Here is a 12,342-nt window from a genome sequence, read left to right as displayed (position 1 = left end):
GGAGGAGGAGGAGGAGGAGGAGGAGGAGGAGGAGGAGGAGAAAGGAATGTAAGAGGGTATGCCAAGGAGGGGAAGGTGCGTGTGAAAAGTCCCTTTTGTTTCACCTGTCTCGTCCTCCTCTACTGTATAAAGTTGATACTGGTATTTAAACACTCACTATTTGGAAAAACACAAATGATCACACTTTCTTAAACACAAGGCTAAATACCCTTTTTAGCCAGTAAGAATCATTAAACCATTTCATTTCAGTTATTTCAGTCTGTGTTTAGGAGTGTGCTCAAGGAATTCATACCAATTCTAGTATCTGTCAAAGAAAAAACAACAGACAATTTATTTAAATTATATAATTTATTTAATCAAAATATATAACTAGGCAGGTGTGGTAGTACAAACCTTTAATCCCATCATTGGGAAGGGAAGAGTCAGCCCAGAGAGAGGCAGACCTCTGTGAGTTTGAGGTCAGCCTGATCTACATAGCAGGTACCAGGACAGCCATAGCTACTGTGTCTCAAAAAAACCCACAAAAATAAATTTGAAAAAAAAAATAAAAGATAATACCAGCACTAAGGCTGTGAAATCTGAAGAACTATAAATCAAGCCAGCCTGCACTACAATAACAAAAATATATCTGAAAAAAAAAATATGTTTTAGGGCTGGAGAGATGGCTCAGTGGTTAAGAGCAGTGTCTGCTCTTCCAGAGGTCCTGAGTTCAATTCCCAGCAACCACATGGTGGCTCACAACCATCTGTAATGAGGTCTGGTGCCCTCTTCCTGCCTGCAGACGTACACACAGACAGAATATTGTATGCATAATAAATAAATAAATAAATAAATAAATAAATAAATAAATAAAACACTTTTTAAAAAACTTAACTTTAGGCTGACACAGAAGGATCTCTGTGAGTTTGAGGCCATCCTGCTCTACACAGTGAGTTCAGAATAGCCAGAATTAAACAGAGAGAACCTATCTCAAATAAAAATACTAATACTAATACTTCTAATTAAGAAAAACCTTAATTTTTAAAAAGATAAACACAACCGGGTGTGGTGGGGCACGCCTTTAATTCCAGCACTTAAGAGGCAGAGGCAGGCAGATCTCTGTGAGGCTAGCCTGGTCTACAAATCAAGTTCCAAGACAGACAAGGCTACACAGAGAAACCCTGTGTTAGAAAACCAAAACACTCACACACATTCACACACACAAACACACAGGTGCACAAACCCTCCCACCCTCTGGAGTGAATCAGGCTTGATGCTATATATCTGTGATTCCAATTCTTGAGTGTCTGAAGCACGAGGATTATAAAGTCAAGGACAGCCTAAACTAATATAGAGAGACCTTATCTCCTCTTATAACACCAAAAAACGCATCTTTCTAAATCCAAAGGAAAAGGCACATCTAGCTAGGATGAGACGTAAATGAAGGGGATGACTAAATTTGACGGTGGATGTTACTCTTGAATGTAAAACAATATAAATCAGAGTTCCTGTGATTTTTCTCATTTCAGAATGCTCAAAGGACTTAGGATGACATATTCATCTAAACAGAGAAAACATAATCCAATTTTTTTATTCTTTCCATTAATCCAAACTATAACAATAATAGTTTCAATAGTTACAATAATAGTTTCAATATTACAATAATAGCTTCAACTGAACTCTTGAGCCACCATGTGGTTGCTGGGAATTGAACTCAGGACCTTTGGAAGAGCAGGCAATGCTCTTAACCTCTGAGCCATCTCTCCAGCCCAACTGAACTCTTTAGAAGAAAACCTATCCTGGGTTTAATATATTTCAAACACTTAAGGTGGACAGATTCCAGGGAACAGTAAAGGAAATGACCACATAATTCTTAAAATACAGGAAAATCCTCCCAGTTGACATTTAAACTATGCGCATGCACTTCAATAAAAGATATACGACACCTAATCCTAGCTAGCTTCCTTATTAATATGATAAACATCATGGAAAATGTGAAAATCATAGTTACATTTTAAGTTTTAATCACTACGCCATAGGGATCCATGAAGCAAAATGCCTCTGATCTACAAGCCCCTTCCAAAAAACAGTTCCTCAAATGTTGGATGCTATTGTTTATGGGATATAACAAGCAACATGTTTCCACTCCCATAAACAAGTTTGTTTGACCCGTCTGCACCGAATATGTTGGATCACATGTGGGCAAGAGGTTCACACTTGTCCCTGACTGGATGTAGGCTGAAGGAATGTCCAGACGCATGCTTGTCCCTGACTGGATCTAAGGGAAATACTTAAGATGCTGCAAAACTTGATTCAGGGCCATCTTCTGGAAACCTGGAGATGAACCTGGTAAGAGCCCATCCACTTGGCCAGTGTTTAATTAAAGCTTGCTATAAATGTAGCTTTAAATTGTGGTAGTGGTCTCGAACCAGTGGAATTAACAAAAAGAAATTTGGAAGGAAAGGGTTTATTTTGTCTTACAACTTTCAGGTCACAGTTCACCACTGCGGGAAGCCAGGGCAGAAATCTGACGTGGGAGCTGAAGCAGAGACCAACAGGACAGTAGCCTGTTTTCTCCTGCAACCCAGGCCTACCTGCTCCATCTAGCATCACACATAATGGGCTGGGTCTCCTACACCAATTAATAATTAAAATGCCTCAGACACACACCCATAGCCCTTTCTGATGAAAGCAATTTGTCAGCTAAAGTCCTCTCTTGCCAGGTGTCAGGTTCAAACCCAGGATTAGCCTTCTCCTATCTATAATCCCAGTACTCAAGAATCCGAGAAAGGAAGGCTACCTGTAGACAAAACACTCATACACATAAAATAAAAATAAAACATCTTAAAAAATTTTAAATACTATAAATTTCACCTATTTATGAATAACTCATTAGTCCAGAATGGATTTTGTTGCTTGTGAGTTTGCAGCTGTTAAGGTCTCACTAAGTAGCCCAGGCTAGCCTCAAACATGCCCAGCCTAGGGAATGTTTAGATTATAGGCATGTATCACCATAATGAGGTTCCAAAAAGTTTTTTTTCACTATAAATAAGTAATTATTTACAAAAGCAGGGAGAAATAGAAACAAATATTCAATATGATATAGCTTTAACTTACAAAATTTAAAGTTACTCTAAAGTGTTTTGAACCTAATTTTATATAATTTTCTGTTCATGACTGCCATAATACCATATTTCTGCATTACTCTTTAAGCTTCCCCCCAGACCTATACTGACTCCACAAAATGAAAATTGTGACATCACCTTCTACAAAGGGACAACACAAAGGGATATCCCTACAAAGGGATAAATAAAGGAAGATTTAGCAGTAAATACAATAACCTCCTTTCTCATGTCACTTACCATCTTTAATGAGAACATCTAAAAATCTTTACAAAGTAACAGTCGTTGATGGTTGTAGAACACATCATAACAGCTTTTACTATAACCTACAGAGCACTCTAAGTGATTGATATATAGTAATCTTCATAATTCTGTAAGCAGGAATTATTTTCACTCTATTACAGATAGAACTGAGTTATGGGCAGGCTCTAATACACCCAGTGTCATTCTGCTATGAATGATACGCTAGGTCCCAATAGGCAAGCGCCAACAAATCCCAACATCAGATGTTTCAGAGGCCAAACGTCAATAGAACTAATAACCATACGACACACACACACTTCCAACCTGCCTTGATTGTGTTAGCATGATATGTTACAAATGTTGGTTAAAATGTACAAAGCAATAATTCAAAGTGCAGCTCTACAGTTAAATGAGAGAGAGTGTACAGAAAACATGGCCAGGGCTTTCATCAACTCCCTAGCTACTTTCCCTGATATCAAAGGCTAAGCAAAAGCCCACAACTGTCAGCTTGGGAATGTCTACTTTACCTCACACCTCCTCCTTCACACTCATCGCTGCTCATCCCCATGTCTTCACTTCCCTCCCCAAGACGTCTTCATATCCAGTGAAACAGTCATCTCTATGATCTGGTCAGCTCACTAACAAACCCATCCTCACCACACTGCAGTCTTTTCAAGCCTCAAAGTCATCAATACTCCAGAGTCAGAGAGACTGGGAGTCTCTCACTGTGGATACCAAGAGCCTCCGCAACTCAACTCAGTGCCCACTATAAACCTGGACCAGTCCTGAAAATCCCACTGAACTGTAAACCTGGAAAGGTCCTGAAAATCCCAGAGGAACAAGGGCACTCTCACAAAACGCACACATAAAGCTTCAGGATTTTATCTGCTACGTTTGTGATAAAACTTGTCTTTAGAGCCCGGCGATGGTGGCGCACGCCTTTAATCCCAGCACTCGGGAGGCAGAGGCAGGTGGATCTCTGTGAGTTCGAGGCCAGCCTGGTCTACAAGAGCTAGTTCCAGGACAGGAACCAAAAGCTACGGAGAAACCCTGTCTCGAACCCGGTCTGCTCTTCGGGCTGATGAGAGAGGGGGAGTTGATTGGGGGAGGGGGAGGGATATGGGAGGCGGTGGCGGGGAAGAGACAGAAATCTTAAATAAATAAATAAATAAATTTTTTAAAAAACTTGTCTTTCCACTTTTGACACTGCTAGAGAGCTGACATCATGTGAGATAAAGATATATCTCATTTTGGGGATGTGAACTTCAAAAACTGTCCTACTGAAAATAACTATCACCAATAACTTTTATAACCATGAATCCTACAAAAACAAGAGGAAGAAGGAATTAACAATTTTTTTTTAACTCAGGAAAAGTCACCAATGAAAATAATTTTTAAAAACCATCCTTTCAGTTTCAAAATCCTTTATATTGCCTTGGTAATATTGGTGGGAAACACTGGTTACATGACATATGGCTAACTCAGCATTTTCATGCCATTTAAAAATAAGGAACATAAATTCAAATATTTTAAATAAAACATGAAAAGAGAGAAGAAATACCTCAAGCTCCACCAGAGCTGCAGTCACTGCATCTGTCGCAAGAGCACCAGCCTGCAGCTTCTCAATTGCCTGCGGAACCAAGAGGAGAAATTATTCACTGTAAAACCAGCTCGGCAAACCTTTCATAAGCTTTGCAAAGACTTAAAAGTATGAGAAACTCAGAGTAAAAATCAGTCAGCATTTCCACTCCACACTTGAGAGCAGAGCAAGGTGTGTGACCTGCTGACACTGAGACATCAAAAAAAGTATTTATTCACAGGAAGGCAAAGGCAAGTGAATTCCAGGCCAGCCAGAGCTACAAAATGAGATCCTGTCTCAAAAAAAAATAAAAAAATAAAAAATAAATAAAATAAAATACATACATACATATATAAATTCTCAAAAAAATATTTTTTAAAGAAAGGAAGAAAGACAATAAACTACTTAAGAGGAAGTTTTCCCCACCTTTCCGTAGAATTCAGTCATGTAGGAATATTTAAAAGGATATGGTTTTATGTGCTCATAACTATAAAAGTACAGACTTCAATCTGGGGAAGGAGAGGAGAAAGCTAAACATCATTCAAAGAATTAAAAACACTGATCAAACTAGAAACTGAGGACTAAAGTCCTACAAATATGAGTACAATAACTTTGGGATCCAGCCAAACTTCACTGGAAATGAAAAGTAAAACTCTCAATCTCAAGGTGAAGCTTCATATGCAGAATCACAGGCATTACACACACGCTGCTCATACCTTCTGACAAGCTCGTTTGCATACATGTTTATATTCCTTGGCTTTGGATTCTGAATGATAACCTGCACCTACAGTAAAAAAACAAAGAACAAAAAAATGTTAGTAACTGCTAAACTACCAGTGGCTCCACCAACTAGAAAAGCAGCCCACACATGCAGTCCCAGGGCCTTGGCTGTATGGGACTCTACAGTTGATGACATAAATCACAAAACAATCCCACATCAGTTCAGAATTATGAGTAATAAAAGAGTTATTTATTTAAGGGGAAAAGGGGGGGGGCGGAAGCAAGAGAGAGGGTGCATGTTTACAGCTGCTTTTACAGCTGCTTTTACAGTTTAAGAGACCATGCCCAAGTGAGCTGGTATCTTAAAGGCTATTGGCTGAAGGAGCAAAATTTGCTCCCATAGCATACAGTTGCTATCCTTATTCAAAAAAGTTTCCTGTCAGAGCTCCTAAGAAGAGCATGTGTCCTTAAAGATCCTTCCCATGATCACTCCCCACACCCTTTCAAGAACCTCTACCAAGATTAGAGATACCTGCAGCAAACCAGACAACCTAAATTCTATTCCAGGGGCCTATAAGACAAAAAGAGAAAGCCAACTTCCACAAGTTATTCTCTGATCTCCATAAATGTCCTGTGGCACAGGCTCTTCCCCACCACCACACACATTAGATGGACAGACAGACAGACAGACAGACAGACAAGATTAGATAGATAGATAGATAGATAGATAGATAGATAGATAGATAGATAGATAGATAGATATAGAGATAGAGACAGAGAGATAGAGATGGATGATAGATAGATAGATAGATATAGATGATAGAGAAAGAGAGATAGACAGAGAGACAGACAGACAGATAAATATAGATGATAGAGAGATAGAGACAGATAGATGATAGATAGATAGATAGATAGATAGATAGATAGATAGATAGATAGATAGATAGATAGATAGATAGATATATAGATATAGATGATAGAGAGATAGATAGATAGATGTGGTTTTTAACTTAAAAAATACTAAACTCAGGAGTTCCTTTGGTATGGAGTTGATAAAGCAGGTGGTGCCCGGAACAAAGAACCTTGAAGTCCCTCTCTAGTGATCTTTTAATTTGGGAAATAACTATTTAGAATCTAAAATTCTCAAGAATTCTCCAAAAATCCTACAGAGAGTTACTTAAAAGTTTGCCTCCAAATAAACTAGTTTCCTTAAGGAAATTTATCCTTGGAACTAGAGAGACAGCTCAGTGGTTAAGAGCACCTGCCGTTCTTCCAAAGAAACCCCATTCAGTTCTCAGGACCCATATCAGGCAGCTCACAACCAACCACCCAACTCCAGCTCCACGAAATCCAATGTCCTCTTTTGGTCTCCACGAGTGCACACATGTATCTCTCTCTCTGTCTCTGTCTCTGTCTCTCTCTCTCTCACACACACACACACAATACATAAGTAAATTTTTAAAAATTATTTTTATTACTTTTAATTCTGTGTGTCTGTCTATATGTGCATATTCACACAAGTATCCAAGAAAAACAGAAGAAAAGTGTTCCATTCTTTGGAGCTAGAGGTACTTGTGTTTGTGAGCAGCCCAACATCAATGCTGAGATGTGAACTTGAGTCCTCTTCAAAAGCAAATGCTTGGGGGCTGGAGAGATGGCTCAGAGGTTAAGAGCACTGATTGCTCTTCCAGAGGTCCTGAGTTTAATTCCCAGCAACCACATGGTGGCTCACAACCATCTATAATGAGATCTGGTGCCCTCTTCTGGCATACAAACATACATGGAAGGAATGTTGTATACATAATAAATAAATAAATCTTTAAAAAAAAAGCAAATGCTTTCTGATGCTTTTTAACATTTATGTGTCTTTATTTTATATGTAAGTCTATGCACCACTTGCATGCAGTGTCCACAGAGGCCAGAAGAGGGCGCTGGATCCCCTGAACTGAAGTTACAGGCAATTGTTAACTACGATGTATGTGCTGGGAATTGAACTCCTGTCCTCTAGAATAGCAGTCTGTGCTCTTAAAGTCTGAGCCATCTCTCCAGATCCTTATTTTTAATTAAGAGGGTCAAGCTAGGGATGGGAGTACAAGGAGAAAGGGGAGCAAAAGGAAGAGAAACAAGAACGTTAAACTCTTGATGGCTAATGTTCTTATTAAAGTTCTTTAGTATGACTCTCCTAATTCAGTAGATTCCATAGAGGTCAAAGCTAAGGAAGGTTAAAGTTACATGTCTAATCTCCCAACTCTCCTGTGGATCTAGCGAAAACATAACACAACTTTTCTCAAGGCTGAGAAAAAAACTGAACCACAAACAGTGTTACAAGGACCTGGGACAACAGAAACAATGTTTAAGCAACTAGAGTCCCTAAGGCTCAAAAAGTTTCTCTTTCAGAGAAAGCTAAAAGCTCATAGAGTCACTATCAGTCTTGGTCAAACCTATCTTCACAGCTCTCTTTTGACGGCATGATCTACAGAGGAAAAATAATCAAGTATTTGAAAACAGAACCATATGACCCAGGTGTACCACTCCTGGATATGCATACCCAAAAGAACTATATCGTACAGCAGAGACTTGCATATCTATAGTCATTGGCATTCTATTCACACCAGCTAGGAATGGAATCAACTTCGATATACAAAAACTGGCAAATGGATAAGGAAAATGTGGTACATACACACAATGAAATATTACCCAGTTGTAAAGAAAAACCAAATCATGAAATTTGTAGACAAATGAATAGAACTGGAAAAAATACTGAGTGAGGTCACCAGGCCCAAAGACAAACACTGCATGTTCCTCTCATATATAGACCCTTCCTTCAAATCTTTTGTTTCGTGTGTTTAACCTGGGGAACTCATTCAGGGGGGAGGACACCAAAATAGAAGGGAAATGAAATTCAGAGGTGGAATGGTGAATGCAGAGAGGTTTCAAGCGGACAGTGGAGTAAAGAGGACTGAGAAACAAGGAGACATGAAAGTGCTAACAAAAATGAAGTGTGCATTGTGCATAAAGAAGCCACATGATCTTGCAACTCAAGTAAAAATAAAAGTAAGAGATAGCAGAACACATATGATATGAAGAACATGGGAGGGGGTAGTACAAGGAGCTAAAGGCTGAAGAGAAGAAGGGGGCAGTGGTTGAGGAAAGGAGTACAGGGGGTAGGTCTAACCAAAACTAACAACCTATGGAGAAGCATTATTAAACCACATCCTTTGGTAAGCTAATTATATTTAGTTTTTTCTTTAAAAAAAAAAGTTTAGATGTCAGTACCCCACATGGATGAACAGACTGTTTCCAAATGATGGGTTATTAAATATCTGTTTCAAGAACAGGTCAACTCCCTATGAATTATTGGCCAGGAAGTTCCCAGAAGTACCAAAAACAATATAGACTACTGCCTTTGCTCCTGACTGTCCACCATAAGTACAGAGTAATACCTAAGTGCTGAAGACACCTCGTACTTCAGTTACAGGACATAGAAATCAATCAAACTGATCAGGAAACTTCCCGCTAGCTAGCTTTCATAATGCTAGAATGTACTAGAGGAGAGGAGACATCAACGGTGTTCTGGACCCTGAACACTACAATACAAACCCACGGGGCATGATGGACCCACTGGTGCAACAGCAGTAAGACTGCCCATAGCTATAACCAACCACTCTCGTGATTAGATCTGAGGTCTGCTGCACAGGAGGGAATTCATGCCAGGCACTATTCTCAGTCAAAATGCATGGTCAGGAAGGTTATAGGCTCTACAGGAGAACCTATCAATGTTGCTTTGCTAAATGGCCATTTTGTCAAATTGCTCTCTAAATATTTATCCATCAAATGTGTGCTGTTCTCAATCTTTGTCAGACAATCTTTTTACTAAAGAAGATACTGGCTACTGCAGACTCACAACTGTCCAAAGTGCTGAAAATAAGTAACTATGAGTGCTCAGATACAAATGCAACATGCACATTAACCACCACTCCTAGCCCCCTGCAAGGCTCAGAGAACAGAGAAGGAGCAGAAAGAATGGAAGGACCTGAGGATGGAAGAAATGCTGTTTTCATGTGGCTACTAAACAAAAACTCATAGCACCTAGTTATAACTAGTTATACAAGACACACAAGATCAAACTATCTTTAAAAGAATATATCCAGCATGGAAATGGGTGGGGCTCCTAATGCCTGTTGAGGAATTGAGAGTTATTTTTCTTTAGGGTGATGGCCACTAGAAGGCTGCCCAAAGCCCAGCAGAGGACTCTACATCCTTGCATATGTGGGCAACAATAACTGGACTCCGTTGTTTAAAAAGAAAAAAATAAAACAGGAAGTTGGAAGGGAGATGTGCTGGGGAGGGGCTGAGGAAAGCTGGAGGGAAGGACTGGGGGAAAGATGATCAAGATTCATCGTATACATATATAAAATTTTCAAAGAATAAATGTTTAAAGTTAAGATCAAGCAGGCATTACCAATAGACTATCAGGGATGCTGCCTAGTAGTCCACACTAACGGATGCAGTCCTATGGGGTGAAGCATGTGATCCTAGGTCTGCTGTATTCCATCTCAGGGATCCCAATCTTTCAGCAATATTTGGTAAGGCGGGAATATTACTGGCAAAAAGTTTAGTATGCAAATTCTTCTGAGTAGAATAAAGAAAAGGGCTTAATGTGGCCCCAATTAATCTTTAGAATCTGGTTAATACTTGCTCATATCCCTGTTTGACAAAGGAAAGACAGGCTCAGCACTCAGAGCACTCCCAAGCAATGGGACACAGCAAAAACTATTGCACTATTGTGTTTGCACTGTGCAAGCTATGATTTCTCTACTACAAGTAACCCTGAAATTCACTAAATAGAAATAAGACTCTGTTTTTCAACTTTAATGGATGGGTTTGGAGAGATGGCTCAGTGGGGTTTTTTTTTGTTTTTTTTTAATATTTATTTATTTATTATATTATGTGTATAGCATTCCTTCCATGTGTACCCGCAAGCCAGAAGGGGGCACCAGGTCTCATTATAGATGGCTGTGAGCCACCATGTGGTTACTGGGAATTGAACTCAGGACCTATGGAAGAACAGTCAGTGCTCTTAACCACTGAGCTATCTCTTCAGCCCGGCTCAGTGGTTAAGAGCATGTACTGCTCTTGCAGAGAACCCCAGCTCAGTTTCCAGCTCTCACACTTGCTAGACAGATCATATCTACCTGTAACTTTTGCTCCAAAGGATCTAACACCCTCTCCTGGGCCTCTGTGAGCACCTATATTCACATGCACATATTTAAAAAATAAATATTTCTTCAAAAATTTAAAAGGGGCTATTTTGTTTTGGCTTTTTTTTCTGGTTGGTTCGTCAGTCAGTTGGTTGGTTGATTGGTGGGTTGGTTAGTTAGTTGGTTTGGACTGGATTCTTCAGGGTAACTCAGGTGGCCAGGAATTCTTTATGTAGCCCAGACTGATCTCAAACTCATGGTATTTCTCCCACCACAATGTCCCAAGTGCTGGAATTGTAATGTGCCCCCATAGAGAGCTGACTCTTACTATTGTCAGGATCAGGTTAGCCAATAGCTAGGTAAAAACAAAACTGTACTAATCAAATGACTAAATGTTGGTAAGTCTAATGCTAAACAAAACAGCTATATATTTTGTGAGAAATGTAATCTTTAACCCTTTAAAAAAGTAAAAATAGGGGCTGGAGAGATGGCTCAGTGGTTAAGAGCGCTGACTGCTCTTCCAGAGGACCTGAGTTCAATTCCCAGCAACCACATGATGGCTCACAGCCATCTGTAATGAGATCTGGTGCCCTCTTCTGGCCAGCAACCACACAGAGAGACAGAACACTGTATACATAATAAATAAATAAATCTTTAAAAAAAAAGTAAAAATATAGACTTCTTTGTAATCAACAATCTGTTTGACTTTCCAATAATTTAGATACAGAGGGTGTAGCTGGGCAATGGTAGTACATGCCTTTAATCCCAGCACTTGGGAGGCAGTGGCAGGTGGATCTCTGTGAGTTTGAGGTCAGTCTCGTCTACAAAGGGAGTTTCCGGATAGGCAGGACTGTTACACAGAGAACTCTGTGTCCAAAAAAAAAAAAAAAAAATGAGGATGTGTCTGTGGCCATGCACCCTGAACTGACCCAATCTTAGCTATCTCAGAAGCTAAGCAGGGTCAGGCCTGGTCAGTACTCAGAAGGGAGGAGCAGAGGTTGCCCATGATCACCACTTTCTGCCATCACCCAGACTGATCCCTACTCGTTCTGATCTCTAGCACAGTCTTTAGCTGGTGCCATTATCATCAAGAGTGTGTCTGAAAGGAAGAAAAGAATCACAAGAGTCAACAAAAGCAATGTTTTCCAAATCTAAAGCTGTTACTACTTGTCCAAGTTTCAGATGATTCTTGCACTGTTTACCAATAACTTTAAAGACAGTTACTTACTGGTATTATGGATGTATTGCTAAAAAGGTACAGTCAAGATGACAATGAACCAGAGATTCGGAAGCAGGAGTTAGAAGTCCCAGGTCTACATTTAACTGAGTAAAAGTACACATAATTCCATAAATTTGCCTCATCTTGCCTCTTCTTTCTTTCTTTTTTTTTGGGGGGGGGGTGGTTTTCGAGACAGGGTTTCTCTGTGGCTTTGGAGCCTGTCCTGGAACTAGCTCTGTAGACCAGGCTGGTCTCGAACTCACAGAGATTCGCCTGCCT

At 39.7% G+C, this 12,342-nt stretch overlaps 1 protein-coding gene across 6 annotated transcripts in view; it reads right to left on the bottom strand.

Moving 5' to 3' along the window:
* Window positions 1-12,342, bottom strand: part of Tasp1 (taspase 1) — a 221,528-nt gene that overhangs the window by 197,275 nt on the left and 11,911 nt on the right. For all 6 annotated transcript variants that reach the window (XR_003378538.1, XM_026788512.1, XM_005365529.3 and 3 more), the window contains 2 exons: window positions 5,640-5,707; window positions 4,906-4,974 (listed from right to left, as the gene is read on the bottom strand). Coding sequence is in view for 3 of the 6 variants with exons in the window: in XM_005365529.3 (XP_005365586.1) it covers window positions 4,906-4,974; window positions 5,640-5,707 (137 nt within the window). In the remaining 3 variants the exon portion in view is untranslated. The remainder of the gene's footprint in view (window positions 1-4,905; window positions 4,975-5,639; window positions 5,708-12,342) is intronic.

This window comes from Microtus ochrogaster, unplaced genomic scaffold (assembly GCF_000317375.1).
Source record: "Microtus ochrogaster isolate Prairie Vole_2 unplaced genomic scaffold, MicOch1.0 UNK3, whole genome shotgun sequence".
In the NCBI taxonomy this organism is placed as follows: domain Eukaryota; kingdom Metazoa; phylum Chordata; class Mammalia; order Rodentia; family Cricetidae; genus Microtus; species Microtus ochrogaster.
This window is presented reverse-complemented; position numbering and strand designations above follow the sequence as displayed.